The following is a 16494-nucleotide window of genomic DNA, read 5'->3' as shown; positions in this document are numbered from 1 at the left end:
CATCGCTAATCAGGCAGCGCCGGCAGCCAGCAGCCCGGCCACGTGTGCCCCACGCAAGGCCACCGCTGGCAGGAGCAGGGCAGGGGGAACGGGAGCTTCGTGGACTGGGTTGAAGACCCCAGCATCCTCCACGTACCGGTGTCCCCGGCCCACGTGGGATGCCATTGCGGTTTGCTCCCTTTTCAACGAGGAGGCTCCCGCCAGCGGCACGCACGCACCGGGGATGCTGGATGGGTGCAGCCCCACGCCGCGAGCAAGAGGCGGCTGCTGAGCGTCTTTCGGCTCCTGAATCAGACCCAACGCGCCTTCCGTGACTCAGCCCGGGCTCGCTCCGGGATTACCCATCGCCAGGCGTGTTCGGGGCAGCGGCGTGCATGAGCCATAACAGGGGAGGGAGAGGTGCCCGCGGGCGCCGGCTGTGCCTGGGGATCGCACGCAAGGACGCTGCTGTGACACCTGAGCTGGCAGGGGACAGCGGATGTCACCCTGGAAGGGCCGGGTGGCAGAAAGGGAGACCCAGCTCAAGGCCTCCAAACCCCAAAACCTTCCCTGAGCCCCCCAGGCAGGAGCAAGGGGGATGTAACTTTCCCCTTCATCCCCCCACCACGGCCAAGAGCCCCCGCATCCCTGCCAGGGCGCCGGGGAGTTTCAGGCAGGGAGGAAGGCGTTCACTGAAACTCCGGGCCACTCCTTCCCTCCGCGAGACGCAATCTCGTCCGACACGCTCCCCGCTCAGGGACCTGCAGTGCAAGTTTCCCAGTCGCTTGCCCTCCCTGCTCTGCTCCCCGCGCCGTGACGCTGGCGGTAAGGCCACGCTTGCCCACCGCTTCGGCACAGGAGCTGGCAGCTGTCGCCTCCTTGGGCGCACCGTGTTGGGGCACCCCACGTCCCGGCTGTGCCCGGCTGGGCAGGGACGACGCCATGCCAGGGACCAGGTGCCGCCGGCAGCAATGCCGAGCGGCCAGCCCAGCTCCCACGCAGGGAAAAGGGGGCTGACCTGCGCGATGGCTTCCTCGCCTCCTTGCCAGACACAGGTTTTCCACAGAACAAGGAAATTTAGGGGGTTTCCAAATTCCTCTGAACTGCCTGCCCTTACCGACAACGCTGGGATGCGTCACGAGGAAAACAATCACGGATTTACCCAAGTCACAGCCAGGATGTGCCGCCAGGCTGTCTCCAAAGTGGGATTTGGGGTCCTCCTGCCGCGGGAACCCCGTTTGTGGCAGCAAAAGGCACCAACCCTGGCTTTGAAACGTCACCTTGGGCCGGCGGCAGGGGCCAGGAGGGTGCACAGGGTGCATGCGTGGGTGCAGGCACCCGCCTCGCCCCAAAGCTGGGCAATAAACCAGTCTGGGAGTCCTTATAAAACAGAGGTGGCGGGGCGGCGATCGCTGCCAGGCTCTGCTGGGTGGGAGTGAAAGCGGGAAACGATTTAGTGACCAGCTGGGGGGAGGACAGGTGGGTCACAGCCCCGTTGCCATTGGGCACGTGCCTCCCCCCACCACCCCTGCCCAGTTCTGTCCCCAGTTTGCAGCCAGAGCTCCTGCATGGCCCAGCGCACAGTAAAGACGAAGGGCTGAGCCACAGCTCGTCAGCGGGCAAAGTTCAGGGCTGATGCAGGCGCTGTGAAAACCCTCAGCTCCCGATGGGGGATGCAGCAGTGGGTGCTGCCGGGTGGGGGTCCCCGATGCCGGCGTGCCAGAGCCAGCCTGGGGTGCGGGAACGCCAGCCGCCGCACACCCTCGCACACCTGCCGTGGGCCCACACTTTTGTGTAATTGCCCTAAGTTTAGCTCCAGCGCTCGTTGACCAGAGGATTTGCATCTCACAGGCCGGCTGGAAACCACACTATTTCTGGACGCGCGTCCCAGCCCTCACCCGCTGCTCTATATATTCCTCCCCGGGCAAATTAACATGCAGGCAGGCGCCGTGGTGGCCGCAGGCCCCACGAGCCCCCGCCGCCCCCAGCACCGCAGCTTGCTGCAAAGCCACCCACCCTCCCCTTGTGTCACCCCAGAAAGGGACCCAGGTGCCAGAGCCAGCGACGCGGTTAACGGTGAGCCGGGCTAATGGCTTCGGACTCAATTCCCCAGTGGTGCGGGAAAGGCCCAGACCAGCGGTTTCTCCGTGGAAGCGGAGCCAGCCCGGAGAAGCCCTGCTGTGGGTGCTGGGGCACCCAACGTGGGGGACCCTGCAGGGACAGGATGGTTTTCCCCTCGTGGAGGGTGCGTGCCCACCTTGGGGACGCAGCCACCCCCAGTGGGGTGCACACACCTCCAGCACCCCACGGCGCGTGTGGTCAACACGCAGGTGCTGCAATGCAACGGGGCTGCGGGGGGGGGGGGACGGACACACACACACACACACACACGACACGCATCCAAACACGCCCCGCAGTGCAACGGCGAGCAGGCACAAGGTGACACAATGGGGGCCGCCGCACCCACGCACGCACACGCTGCGGGACACCGGGGGATGCACACGCACACGGGTGCTGCAAGACAACAGCGGGGCCATGCGCATACACGCACCCGGCAAAAGCACGAGTGGGGGGGGGGGGGGCAGGCGCGCACACGCACCCCCCCCCCCTCCGCTTGTGCAACGGCACGGGCACACGCACGGGCACACGCACAGCCCGTGGAAAGGAAGGGAAGGGAAACGGGGGGGGGGGGGGGGGGAGCGATGCAGCCGCAGCCCGCCCCGCCCCGCCCCACGCCGGGCGCTGCGTGCCCCCGCCCCGGGGCCGGTACCGGTACCGGTTACCGGTAACGGTAAGGACGCAGTGGGGGTACTCACCCAGCAACAGCGGTGGAACGGGGCCCGGTACTAGCGGTGGTGGTGGTGGTGGTGCCGGGCCCCGGCGGCGGCGGCGGCGGCGGCGGCGGCGGCGGCGGCAGCGCGGGGCGGGGCGGGGCGGGGCGGGTCCGCACCGGGGCGGGCACTGCCGGCTCTGCGCGCGCCGCCCGGCGCGCCGGGCGCGGCTCCATTCGGTACGGGATGGAACGGTGTAAAACGAGGCGGGACGGAACGGTACGGTGGGGTTTTTTGGGTTGGGGTTTTTTTGTTTGGTTTTTTTTTTTTTTGGGGGGGGGGGGGAAGGGTTATTCGGGAACGTTCAGGCGTTGCGATAGGCAGCTCCGGTGCGTAGCCGTAAGGCACGGTCGGTGCGTGTCCGCAGCGCACCCCGAATATACCCACGGACGGGGTGCGCCCTGCAACACCCGTACCTGCTCTTAAACTGGGGGTGTGCACGCATCCGCACCCCGCAGCGCACACGGGAACACGTGCACGCCCGCTCTTGCCCAGCTGGTGCACGCACACGCACACACACACACACGCGTGTGCTCACACCCGTGGTGAGCACGCAGCAGCAACGTGCGGTCCCGCTGGCACAGCCCCGCCACACGCACCCGTCCTCGCCCTGCAACGCAACACGCGCGCCGGAAAACACGCTCGTGGGCTGTGCGTTCACGCGCGCCAGCGCGCGCGTTCTTGGGGTTCCTCTTTTCGGAAGGATCCCATCGAGAGCATCACCCGATCTGGCATAGGGAGGGCTTCAGGCTGCTGGAGCAGGGTGGCCGGTCCCCACCGGCAGCAGCGTGGGCTGAGCCTGGGGAATACAAAGCAGAACGTGGCGGAGCAGCCTGCAGAGTCATTTTGCGGCCGGTGCTTCTCACACCGCCTGTCCCCAGGGAAGGCTGTAAGCTTGCAGGAACCAGACTGTTCAGGACGGTGCCTGGCTGCCTTGGCCAGGAGACAGCACGTGATTAACGACGAGCATCTCTCAGCGAGCCCAGCAGCAAGAGCCGCAAAGCCTTTGTTACACACCTTCCACTCGTGCCCAGCTTTGGGACATGGCATCAGGGTCGGTCAGATACAGCTAAAATCCTGTGGCACCCCCCTTGACCACGCACGGCATGAAGGCCAGCAGTGGCTGCCCTAGGACAGATGGCTTCAGGACAAGCCCTGCAGCCTCTCTGCTGGGACAACCTCTCCTACCATCGGACGTGGGAGCAGCTGGGCCACCGCTGGGCCCTTTGTGGGATGTGGGTGGCCCAGCAGCCTGGGGAAGCTGGAGCGGGGCTTGGGGAACAGGGACCCCAGATGCAGGCATCCACAAGCTCTTTCCAAAAGCACTTTTCGGGGAGCACTTCATCTCCATTGGAAAGCTTGGGATGGACAGAGGGACCTAGAGAGACAGGGGTCTGCCCCCAGCACCATCCTGCCACCTCCCACGGCTCCTGCCCTGCCCTGGGGCACCCCAGAGCACTCATTCCAAAACCCTGCCACCGTCCATCGGAGGCTGAGCTGGGCTGAGCCGCGTGGTCCTGGCCCTCCTGCAATGAGTGTGACAGGGTGAGGGAGACTCGGGTCTCCCTGCAGCCGCAGCCTCACCACCTTGCCTTGCTGCGCAGCAGTGCCGGGCTCTGCGCTAGCTGGAGGCTGAGCCCTGCTGTGCATGGGAGATAGGCCCCCGCCATCCGGCCCTCAGCATGGAGCATCTCTGCAGCAGCAAACAGCACCTCCACGAGCACTGGGAATCACACTGTGTTCACCCCCTGTCTTGGGATACACTTGCCTGGGCATCACAAGCCCCTGTTCCCTCGCAGCGGTAAGGCTGGGTATGATTTCCAGTGCACAGCACGTGGCCAGGACACAGCCCTGCTGCAGCAGCAGAGCAGCACGCGTGTGCGGGAGCACGGCGACAGCAAGCTGGCAGTCGTGCAAGGGGCCCCGTGCTGGGCCTTGGGCCTCGGGACACGGCGATGGAGGAGACGCAGCCCTTGCAGCGGCAAAGGACGGCGGCAGCGAGCGCAGGCGCCTGCTTTTGTCACACTTTCCTTTGTCCCAGGCACGTGGCACCGAGCGCAGGGAGCCGCAGCCATCCGGAAAGCAGGGACAGGGATGGGTGAGCTGGAGGGGAGGCAGAGCCCTGGCTTGGCTGCCGGGAGGGTTTTCCGGCTGCGGTGGCGAGGGGACACATTGTGTGACAGTACTTCTGCCCTGCTTCCCCAGCACAGGCGGGTGAACAGCCTGCGGCAGCTCCTGCTTCCTTATCGTGCTGGGCAGGTGGTGGTGGGGCTGATGCCGGTTGGAACCGCTGAGCTGTGGGACAGCGCGGGGTCCCCGGTGTCTCACACAGCCCTGCCACGAGCAGCCACCCAGCGGGGCCAGCCTCCTGCCACATCCCCAGGGCTAAACACCTCCATGCTTCCTGACAAGGCAGCCAGGTGCCCATGACCACAAGATCCCATCCGACCTTGCAGCCCCTTTCCCGGGGCTGGGCTGCCATAAAAGCTTTCCCCTGGCATGGGGTTTCACAGGCACCAGCAAGCCACGTGCCCAAGGAAAGTCTCTGTGTTGCCCAAAGCTTTTTAGGGAGAAGCGGGACAGAGCACGGGTGCCAGCAGCATTTCGTGGTGACCCCGGCAGGCGCAGACGGCTGGCCAGAGTGGCAAGGGCCCCGAGCTGGGCTGGGAGCAAAAGCATCTGTTTCAAAGCACTGTGGGGTTTCCTAAATAGGTCACTGCTTTTTTATAGTCTCTGGGATCTAGAAAAACCAGTTGTTCCAGACAACCCGTGGACCTGCCAGCATCGTCCCAGCAGTGGCTCCCCGGGTGCTCACCGCTGTCCCCCCAGGTCCTCACGGGGAGGGGGGGGACCTGCCCCACCAGCAGTGCTCGGTATGAGCTTGGAGAGGGGTTGGGGAGCCCACAGCACCCTGAGCTGTACCCTGGGGTCCTGCTTTCTGCTGAAGGTGACCTGCCCTTGGCCATGCCGGACCTGGGGTGTGCAGGGGGGGCCTTCCCCTGACCCTGCTCCTGGTCTGGGGTGGCTCCTGGCTCCAGGACTTTTTTGCCCTGGGACTGTTTGCAGCCAGAGCCGGCGTTTTCCCTTCCAAGGGGAGCCAGGTGTGGGGTGTAGAGGGGTGTGCGGTGCCGTACACCCCTTACACACGCTGTACACCCGCATGCGCCTGCTGCAGCGTGGCCTGCTCGGGGTACGCTCTCCCTCTAGTGGCACCAAGCTCCTGGTAAAGCCTCGGCATCACCAGGGCGGCCGAAGCCACGACCAGGGCATGCTCGAGGGTCTGGAGGGAGCCAGGGGATGAGTTCCAGACTGGCCTCCCCCTCGCAACCAGGGGGTGCACATGGCAGGGTGCTCAGGGAGGGTGCCCAGCGGGCTTTGCAGGAGCATTCCCACCACCAGCCCCACTTTTTGGCAGCCCCACAGCGGGCAGGTGGCTCTGCTCCTCCCTTTCCCTGACCCCACGTTTGCCGGGACGTGGCAGTACGGTCAGCCCCGGGAGCCAGAGTCAGCCTCAGGGGTGAAACCCCACAGCTCTGCTTCCCAGTCATCCCCCCAGCTTGGCCAACCCCATCCCCATCCCCGTGCCCCCCACAGCGCCCAGGCTCCGGTGCCGCACGTGGCAGCAGCCGGCGAGGGCAAATTCCCTGGCGAGCCCCAGCTTCCCCCCGCTATGGTGGAGCGCTGCCTGCAGAAGGGGTCCCCCAGGACCCCCCTGGGCCCCCTCAGGCTGGGCTGATCGGGTGCCATCCCTGCAGCACGGCCCCGCCACGGTCCCCCGGGCCGGGTGCCAGGCCGTGCCGCCGCGGGCAGCGCTGACGGGGCATTTTGTTTTGTGCCGGCCGCCCGGCGGGGAGACAAAAGGGGCAGTCAGACGCGGGCGGTGCATTGTGCCGGCAGCCATGCGCTGAGGCAGCAGCCCGCGCCGCCGCGCTCGCCTCGTGACCCCCAACGGCCTGGGCCTGTGCCCGCCATGGCACCCTGGGGCCTGCAGCGCCCACCCTGCCCAAGGCCCTTGAGGGAGCCATGCTGCTGGGAAGGGGGAGCGGGAACTGGTTGTCATGGTTACCGTGAGGCCTGAGGCCTAGGGGTGCCTCGTTGCCATGGTTACCGCAGGCCTGAGGCCTCCCAGGCCCATGGCGGCTCCCCCCGGGGGAACAGGGCCAGGGCGATGGCACCGCTGCATGGAGCCGAGGGGGGCGAGCACTGGGGCTCGGTGCGGCCGTGGGGCCATGGTTGCCGGGCCGGTGAATGGGAAGCCCCACACCGGCTCCCAGCGTGCTGGGAGGAGCAGCCTCACGGCCCCCTCTTGCCCACCATGAGGCCACGGTGGGAGGAGGGTGTCCGCACCGACATGGAGACGGGGACCCGCCGTTGGCCAGCGGAGCAGGGCAATGGCGGCGCCAGGTAGGCACCCAGCTGAGCCCACCACCCGCGGGGTCTCACCGGGAGGGTGCCATGCCATCCCCACCGTGCCAACCGGTGCCAGGGCCGGGCCAGCCCCCGCGCTTGCCCCGTGATGGCGCGGTGCATTGCCCCTGGAAAATGCCAGAGCAGTCAAAACGTTGAGTCATTTGTGCCCAAGATTATCTGTGCAAACAGCCGCCCCGATTATTTTTTTTTTTATTATCAAAATTTTTTTTTTTTTTCTTTTTCCCTAAGAATGTGGCTCAGACCATGGGGATGAGCAGCTGAAATCTCCGGGGATCAGCGGGACAATGCCAGAGCAAGCATTGTGCTGACGGCTCTGCAAACACTGGCACCGGCTCCCGGCCAGCAGCACCCTATAAAAGCCGAGCCGCTGAAGTAGGCAAACATTACATGGGCGAAGCAGCAGTAACCGCCTGAGCTAGGTGAGTCCTGGGACCGATTCGCACCTCTCCCACCTCGCCCCCTGCTCGCCCCTGCCGCCGCCAGCTTGCCGGGCAGACACCCTTCCTCCTGCCTGGTGGCAAAAGACACCCAGAGGGACCGTCGCCATTTCCCGTGGCAAAAGACAGGCTCACATGTCCCCGCTGGCAGCCAGGGTGGCTGAGAGCCCCTCTACCGCAGGGCACCCCGCTCCTGGCACCCACCTGGACCTGGTCGCCGGCACGGCACACCGGTTGGCATCTCCCACCATTAGCCGGGGCCATCCGTGGGAGCCCACTGCGCCTCCCAAGGGAGGCATAGCCAGGGTGCTGGGGCAGGGACAGAGGCGCAGGCGGATTTCTTGGACACCGCCACGTACCGGGCAGCCCTTGCCCCGCACCGCAGCTCCCCGCTCCAGCTCGGGGATGTTTTTCCTAGCAATGGCCTGGCCTCGGGGAAGGAGAAGGGGGAGCTGGGCACTGTGCCCTGGCAGGTGTGCCAGCTCCGTGCCATGGCTGGGAGGAGGAAAGGGGCACCGCGCAGTGAGAAGGGAGCACCCTGCTTTGGATGTGTCCCGGAGCCCCCTGCCTTGCCTCCATCCCGTCCTGCGGCTAGCAAGAGGGTCTCGCTACGACTGGCATGGCATGTCCCCAGCAGCGGGGCAGCTGCCTTCGAACAGGCGCCGTGGGCAGCGGGCACAGAGCCGGCCCCCAGCCCCATGAGCAGGCAGCAGGGATGCACAGGGGCACGCTGCGGTACAAATGGCTTTTCCTTCCTTCTCCAGACACCGTTCCAGCAGCAAAGATGGCTCAGACAAACCCTCTGCCTGTCCCCATGGGCCCTTGGAAGGTACGTCCTCGCACCCCCTGTACCTCGCCTTTCCTGGTGTGCAGGTGGGACACAGGGAGAGGGACAAAGCCAGTTTTCGGGGCCAGGAAAGCTGCACAGCGGGCAGTGAGGCAGGGGGGAGCACAGGAAGCAAGGTACCCCTGTTCTCTGTCCATGAGAACTTGCCTCCCGCCTGCTCACGCACCTCCTGGGTGTTTTTCGTAAGCCTCTTTGCAGCACCCTGGCCCAGCTGTGCCCTGCTCTTACCGGTTGTTCTGTGCCAGGCAGTTAGAGCAGTCCCCAAAAGCCACACGCTGTTATTCGCCCTCCTCTGTCAGGGCAGGCAGGGCAGGCAGGGGCCAGCCAGGCATGAGGGCTGCAAAGGGGGCGGTGGGCACAGCGGAGCAAGGTGGGGAGCAGCCCCAAGGGGTCTGGCAATAGCTAGGGGGACACGGTTCGAGGAGAGAGCCGAGAGGGAGAGGAGAAGCATGTGCACAAGCAGGGCGCACCCCGCCGAAGCCTGGAACTGTCGTGGGAGAGGAGAGCATCAGCCGCAGCCCACCGGGGAGTTTCCCCCTCGCCCTTTCCCCCGTTAATCCTCTTTGCCCTAGAGCTTTCGGAGCAGAGGCCGGGAGAACCGCCAGCCACAGCCCTGCCACCCGCCCGTCCCAGAACGGCTCCGCTCCTCTCTCCAGACGGCACCGCTGCCCCGGGAACTGATCTCCGCAGGGGTGAGCAGGAGAGCGGAGCGGGGGCCAGTGTGCGGCTCCCCCGACACCAAGGCAGGGCGCCGCGGGGCCAGCAGTGCAGGGATGCGTGGAGGCGTGTGGGGCTGCGTCCCAGCCCAGAGGGGTGCCCGGTGCAGCCTCCGCCGGCTCTTCCCCGGACAGAGTGCGACCCTCTGTCTCAAAGAGGCGCTGAATCGCCTGGGACTGCTGCCGGGCGGTTCCCAACTTGGCAGCTCGCTCTCCGTTCCAGATCACTGTGTACGACCAAGAAAACTTCCAGGGCAAGAGGATGGAGTTCACTTCAGCCTGTCCAAACATCATGGAGTGCGGCTTCGACAACATCCGCTCCCTGAAGGTGGAGTGTGGCGCGTGAGTACCTGGCTGCCAGCGGTGGGGATGCTTTCCCAGGCGGGCTGGCGGGACGAGGGGTGCCTGAGCATGGAGCAGGGCTGGCTGTCCTTACTTTGCTCAGCTGGGGGAAGCCAGACATGGGGGATGCCACTCTGTGAGGGTAGAGGAGCCAGCGCTGGGCAGCACCGATAGACAGAGGGCCAGAGGACGGCGGCAGCACCTTTGGCATCATCCAAAACTGCCTCCCGCAGTCTGGGAGCAGCCAGGTTTGGAGCTCCCTGGTGCCCAGCAGGGATGCTGCCCAAGGATGCAGCGATCAGTGCTCAGCAAGTGGTTCTTGAGCTCAGCCTGGTCCCCATCCTGCCTGCGTAACCCTGTGAAGTATCGTGAACCACTGTTTCATGCCCCAGGGCCCAGTCCTGCTCTGCCCCACGCTTTCCCCACACTGTGCAGCTCCCCAGGGCCAGAGCAGAGCCTTCCCGCAGCCTGCACTGGGCTGCCCCAGTCGCTGATAGGGGTAGGGAGCAGAGCCGGGCTTCTCTCTGCGCATGGGAATCTTCCCTGGCACAGGCAAGACATCGCCCGAGCTGCTCCGAGACACTGTGTGTAAGGAGCGGTCCCCACGGCAAGCATCCCGCTGGGGCTGGGGAAGCAGACAAGATAGATTTGCGCTGCTATATTTAGGATTTGTAATGCTAATGGGATTACAGCGGCATGCGTGCTCACGCCGTAATCAGCTCACTGCTCCAGTTGACGTGTTCCTAATCAGGCTGTTCACCTTGCACGGGGGGAGGCCGACTGCGAGACACGGGACCGAGTCTCAGTTTTGGTCAGTGGCAAGAGGCCCTCAACCCCCCCAGCTCAGCGTGCCCCTCAGCACCCCGCGTACCCAAAAAGCAGGGGGTCTGTGGGCTGCACAGCCTGTGCCATCTTCCTTCCAGCCTCCAGCCCAGCCTCTGTCTCCCGGCTGCGGCTGTCCCGTCCCCAGTCTCTGTAAGGGGACTTGCCCAGGAGAGGTCTCCCATCTGGGGACAGGCAGGCTCTTGTGTGGGCAGCACCAGGGCTTACAAAATGTGTCCTGCAGGGCGGAGGCACTCCTCTCATCTCTCCTTGTTTGTTTTCAGCAAAGAGGGGGACCCAGAAAGGGGAAAGGCAACAGCTCCCTGCCTGGCCCAGAGCCAGATGAGTTCTGCCTGGTTTGGGCATTAGGAATTGAGGTCTTTCCAGCTGTACCAGGTTGTAATTGGGAAACAAGTAAGAAATGAGGACTTTGGGAGAGAAGGGCAGCCAGCGGTGTCCTGTGGCATGCTAATGCGATGCCGGTCTGCGTAAATAACCACAGAGCAGTTAGGGGAAAGCGAGCCACCCTCGCAGGCTGGGCCCCTCGAGGGAGGGACCCCATCACCCGCCTTAACCGGGGGATGCCAGCGCTGCTACGCGGGCAGCCTCCCAGGCACCAGACCCAGTTACACATCCAGCACCTCTTCCTTTCCTCCCGGACTTGTGGGCAGAGGCCAGACACCAACCTTTTCCTTGCACCTACATCTGTGCCCCGGTGCCAGCCCCGAGCAGGAGGCCCAGAGCTGCCACAGGAAGCCCTGGCAGCCCTTGCTCTGTTTTTGCAGCTGGGTCGGTTACGAGCACACCGGCTTCTGCGGACAGCAGTTCATCCTGGAGAGGGGAGAGTACCCACGCTGGGACGCCTGGAGCGGCAGCAACGCCTACCACATCGAGCGCCTGATGTCCTTCCGCCCCGTCTGCTCCGCTGTGAGTGTCCTGGCTCCCACAGAGTTCTCAAGTCTCCGATGCCATTAAAATGTCCCAGGCAATAGCACCAGGGCAAGGGAGCGAGCCTGAGACAGTAGTTGTGGCATAGCTGTCACTGATTACTCTCAGGTCAACCCCTGCCCCATCCTAGCCCAGCACCACCCCTGCTGAGCACCTCCATACATCTGGGTTATGGGAAAACCAGCACCCCACCCCAAAAAAAGCCAGCCCAGGGTCTGAACACCTCCCTTTACAGGAAACCCTGTGAGCAACGCCATAGGGAGGAACAGGCATTGCCCCACTGTTCCCATCCACGCTGCAGAGGGAGCACTGCCTCCCCCTCACCCCCTGCTCTTCCTCCCCCCAGAATCATAAGGAATCCAAGATCACCATCTTCGAGAAAGACAACTTCATCGGCCGCCAGTGGGAGATAGGCGATGACTACCCCTCGCTGCAGGCCATGGGCTGGGCCAACAACGAAGTGGGCTCCATGAAGATCCAGTGTGGCGCGTAAGTGATGGGCAAAGGACCACAGGGCAGGGACAAACCGCTGCCGTCGCTGTGGTACCACAGCTGGAGGGGGGAAACCCCATAACCCCCAGCTTACCTCTCGTCCCCCTTACGGCCGCCTGACGACTCCTTTTCTTCCAGCTGGGTTTGCTACCAGTATCCCGGGTACCGTGGCTACCAGTACGTCCTGGAGTCTGACCACCACGGAGGAGACTACAAGCACTGGAGAGAGTGGGGTTCGCACGCCCAGACCTCCCAGATCCAATCCATCAGGCGTGTCCAGCAGTAACTCCCCACTTTCCAGTACATCGTTGCAAGGTTTCTAAAGCTCACCGGCTCCCTTTTGGTGCTAATACTCCCCTCCTGAAATAACCACCCCTTCTTGTACTGCAACTGCTTATGGAACAACACTCCCAAACGGTACCAACTGCCACAATTGCCAATAAATGTGACTGAAAGAAAAAGATAAACCAGCTTGGTGTTTGCTGTTGAGTGTTTGGGATTGAAGTCACACATCCCTGTGCCAGTAGCAGGGACCAGACTCTTCCCTGCTTATTTTAAACAGGGCTGAAGCCTGGTGGGGTTCACACCAAGGCAAGTTCATCCCCCAACTGTCTCATACGCACAAACGCAGCAGCCAAAACCCCGGTTGCTGCAGCTCTGCGCCGTGTGGCTTATTTTCCTCCCTGCCCTCCCCGTCGAGGTAAAACACACTCCCAGGCCCCTGCCCCACTGAGCACCCACGTACACACAGCCACTGGTGCCACGCTGCTCCTGAGTTTTGGGGCCAGTGCTGCCAGGCTTGAGGGAATGAAAGTCGAGTCGTCAGCCACGCAGCATCCCCGGGGCTAAGGGATGCTCCCTGAGAGCGCAAAAAAGAAACTCACGCTGACACCCACAAACTTTAAAATTTTTATTCAACAATTTACATCACTTATTGTCTGTCTTAACGTATTCGATCTACACAAATTTCTTTTTTTTTCCTGATAAAATAATAAAATTTGGATAAATTTTGAAGACCTGTTGGTGCAGAATAAACAAAATTTCAGGTAACTTTTTTTTTTAAAACATTTAGTGTGAAGTATGACATCATTGGTAAAGATACATCATGCCATTACAGCTCATGGACATTACCTATCCTTACAGTCCGTGACATCACCCATACCAGCGCAAGGGGCTGCGCCAGACACAGCTACAGCAGGTATTACACTAACTCTTCTAGCCACCCTCTCACGACCGGGAAAACGCCTACGTTTCCAGCTGGGCACACAGAGTGCATTAACCTAATTGGAAATACCAGGGAGGGGAGAAGAAAACAAAGACTACCTTTACCGATTCGTGTGGTCGCACACTACAACATCGACAACAAAGAGGGGCTGCCCCTCTCCGCAGGTCAGAGGTAATTCAGCTCCTGAGCAGGTAGAGCACAACCCCTCACGGCGATTTTAATACACACCAGGAAACCGAACGAAATGAGAACTTATCGATGGGGAGGGGGGGGAACAGGACAGGAGATGGCTCCGGCGGCTCCGCCTGGAAGGACCTCTCCAGCCCCAGCTCGCAGTCGAAGAGCGCGGTTGTGTTTCGCACCGCCCTTAACACTGAAATATTCAGGGGAGGGGGGGAGAGAGGGGCATCCGTCCCCCCAGTAAACAAGTTGAGGACCTTCAGAGGCTCGCAAGCCGCTGAAGGTGTGTAAGTACACGTGTGATGGTAGATAGAAAAGCAGCCCTGTTCTGTATGAAAAAAAGCTGTCAAGTTAGTACAAATTTCTGCCACGGCGAAGGGAACACGAGGAGAAAGCTGTCAGGGTCCTTCTCCCGCCACAAAATTCCGACTCTCCTGCACAAAGGCTCTGGGCTAAGCAACAAGTTTCCAAAGGTGGTACCTGCAACCCAACGCACCCAACTCATGAAAACACAACTAAAATAAAGCTCTCGCCCTAGAGACTGGCGGAAGCCCACCCTCCGCTCCAGCAGGCCATGCACTACAGCTCCCGCAGCAGGGACAGCGAGGAAGCCTGTCCCTCCCACCTCACAGTGGGAATACGCAACAGCAGGGCTTCTCTTCAGTTAATTTTGTCACTAGAAGCCTCAAGTTTGCCCATGCCGCCAGCCTGCAACGCAGCAGACGGATCTCCATCCCCTCCTCAAAGCTGCTTCGCGTGGGGTCCGGCCACGCGCTCCCCGTCCCCGTTGCCACCCGCACACCTGGTGGGATGCCGGTGGGTACCACCGCCACGCTCTCGACCAGAGGAAAAAAGGGCACTCGTTCATCCGACAGTATGAAGTGTATCTGAAACACAAGCCAGCACACCCCGCTCCCTCCAATTCAATTACTAAAGTAGGCTCTTTAAAATAAAAAAATAATATATATATTTATATAGCTATACAGAGAGATACAGAGAAAGCAAAGGAGAGAGAGAGGCTACTAAAATAATCAAGAAGCGCCAGTTTTCTGCTACAGCTGTCAGCAAAGAACTGTCACCTTACATCATACCCTCCGAGATGGTGAAGATAATGCAGGCAACGACAGCACAGGAATGCAAAAGAGGGCAGATAAGTCACTTCTGGTAATGAGACACAAATTAAACTTTCAAAAACATGTGCATAGCTTTATTCATCTGCTTCAAACTAACCTTTTCACGGAGCTTCAGCGAAACCCGAGTGTGCAAAATGCATTTCTAAAAAATAATGCAAGCAAGCTTTCACATTTACAGTGGCAGAAGTACAGAAAGACTCGGACAGAAATCACACATTGGGGCGAGTGAGTCAGGAGAGAGATGAAGAAACAAGAATTGCACAGCTTCGTATTCTGAGTCACTGACTGCAAACTTAAGCGTTTCTATTTTGTTAACTTTAAGCAAGGCGTTGTTTACTTCTCCTTTACAAAAAAACTGAAAAAACCCCACAGTAACAAGAACCACAACCTGGAAGGGAATAAATCCCCCGGGTAATGGGATCCCCGGTGCCGCAGAGAGCCCTAACTCCAGAGCAAAGCCGGTTCCAGACCTTCACTTGTTTGGGCTTTGCAGGCAAAGCATGGCAATGCTTATTTTTGTCCGCAGGAGAACAGCAAAGCAGCTTCTCTTTCTCTCCCCCCCACTCCCCTCCAAAGTCACAGAAGACGGCTTGTGCTAGCAAAGGAAAGGTGCCACCCCACAGGACATCGTCCCCAAACTGTAAGACAGCCACTACGCAGGCTCGAGTCCAAGTCTCATTTCCATCCGATGGGTCACCGGGACGTTAATGAACCCTCGACTGTAGATGGGGCACGGTCATTGTGCTGCCCGCCGGGAGCCCGGCCGTCCCACGCCACATCCCAGCAGCTCACGCACCACTACAAACTCTCTTCAGAAAGACTAAGCACACATGCAAGGCACATTTAGTCAGATGTACACACACACGCCTGTGTGTAAAAGAGCAAACGCTGGCCAAAAAAAACCTGATGCTGAATAAAACTGATTAAACAGGCGGAGAGTTCTGGCCTATGCTATTTAGGTACTATTTTCCAGGCAGTTGTAATCCCCAAGCGTTTTTCCTACACGACTTTGGACCTTCCTTACTCTTCCCTCACTTTACAGAGGTACTTTATTTTCCTAAAGGATCTTCTATAAATAGTCAAGTAAATTCCCTTTTTTCCCCCTCCAGTAAACTCCTCCTTCACGGTACACGTCCCCCTGTGGCGGTCCAGGTGTGACCCATGAAGACGAGAGGTTCTGGATCTGCCCGTGCCCTGTGGCAGCACCTCGATGCAGCAGGACCTCTCTCCACTACTCTCTAAGCCGTGGGCTTTCACGCCTCAGCCGTCAGGTTTCGGCTGGGTAGATGGCCTGGCCTCGCTTTTTTTTTTCTTGGAAAACATCCGACTCCGGGCACCGACCGCCCCCCAGCAGCCGAGGGCAGCTGGAGAAGGAGGCTACGACTCCGCAACACCGGGGGTGTGGGCAGGAAGGAGGCCTTGCAATCTTTAACACTGCTGGTTCACTTCACATTGAGATAAAGCATTAAAAATATCTTTTTGCAGAGATGAACAATTTCCTTCCGTAGATAGATTCAAACAGAAAACAAAAATATTAAAACCGGAGACGAGACAATAGTCGATTGAGATTTTTCTACCTTACAAGTTACTCAGGCATCTTTCCTGCACCGCCAGCCATCAAGGAAGGAGAAGTTGAAAACCTCAGGGATTTGTACTACCCTTCCAATAGCAGCTTGAGAAAAGGAAGGAAAGAAGAAAAAAAAAAAAAATGCACAGTGTTCTCTCAAGTTAAGAGTTCTCCTTTGCTTGCTTTTGCATAGAAATTCCCGTAGGTCAGCACCAAAATCAGGTACACCCCTCTCCTCCACCCCAGCTCCCCCAGTTCCTATGCTACCCGCAGAGTTAGTGGCTGTGTTACAGGAGGGTTCAACTATCTGCAGAGCAACTATATGGTCATGTAAAAAAAAAGTGCATCACACATTCTTGATTTTCAGGGTTACTTATAGCAGCAGCAGCATTAATCCAAAACAATGAACAGTTGTAGATTCGTTCTCAAATGCAGCAACACTTAATGAAATGTCTTCAAGGAAGGTCATAAGAGGGTCCTTCTCAAAAGGATAAAATGAAAATTAGACTATTCAATATAGACAAAAAGGAGATAAAACAAAAAT

General features: G+C 60.5%; 2 protein-coding genes across 3 annotated transcripts in view; one reads left to right on the top strand and one right to left on the bottom strand.

The window, feature by feature from the left end:
• MYO18A (myosin XVIIIA) overlaps positions 1 to 2898 on the bottom strand; it is a 39415-nt gene extending 36517 nt beyond the window's left edge. Inside the window, exon 1 of the mRNA XM_049802037.1 lies at positions 2796 to 2898. The gene's annotated coding sequence lies outside the window, so the exon portion shown is untranslated. The remainder of the gene's footprint in view (positions 1 to 2795) is intronic.
• Positions 2899 to 2946: 48 nt separating this feature from the next.
• CRYBA1 (crystallin beta A1) lies at positions 2947 to 12287 on the top strand. Of its 2 annotated transcripts, XM_049802054.1 has the most exons (7): positions 2947 to 3029; positions 7470 to 7660; positions 8443 to 8507; positions 9465 to 9583; positions 11191 to 11332; positions 11700 to 11842; positions 11984 to 12287. In XM_049802054.1, exons 3-7 carry the CDS (start codon positions 8463 to 8465, stop codon positions 12129 to 12131), a joined length of 597 nt encoding a protein of 198 aa, XP_049658011.1. In that variant the 5' UTR covers positions 2947 to 3029; positions 7470 to 7660; positions 8443 to 8462; the 3' UTR covers positions 12132 to 12287. The 2 variants fall into 2 exon arrangements, with proteins under 2 accessions (XP_049658011.1, XP_049658013.1); XM_049802056.1 differs by lacking the exons at positions 2947 to 3029; positions 7470 to 7660; positions 8443 to 8507 and adding an exon at positions 8514 to 9217.
• Positions 12288 to 16494: the final 4207 nt, after the last annotated feature.

This window comes from Accipiter gentilis, chromosome 6 (assembly GCF_929443795.1).
Source record: "Accipiter gentilis chromosome 6, bAccGen1.1, whole genome shotgun sequence".
NCBI classification, from domain to species: Eukaryota; Metazoa; Chordata; class Aves; order Accipitriformes; family Accipitridae; genus Astur; species Astur gentilis.
Note: the sequence above shows the minus strand (reverse complement) of the source record. Positions and strands in the feature narration are given on the sequence as shown.

What these genes read in the sequence shown, in the direction of transcription:
- CRYBA1 (XM_049802054.1), top strand. Translation starts at nt 8,463, where the DNA reads ATGGCTCAGACAAACCCTCTGCCTGTCCCCATGGGCCCTTGGAAG. An exon ending in TCCCCATGGGCCCTTGGAAG is followed by an intron (nt 8,508 to 9,464) that starts GTACGTCCTCGC and finishes TCTCCGTTCCAG; the next exon opens with ATCACTGTGTACGACCAAGA. An exon ending in CTGAAGGTGGAGTGTGGCGC is followed by an intron (nt 9,584 to 11,190) that starts GTGAGTACCTGG and finishes CTGTTTTTGCAG; the next exon opens with CTGGGTCGGTTACGAGCACA.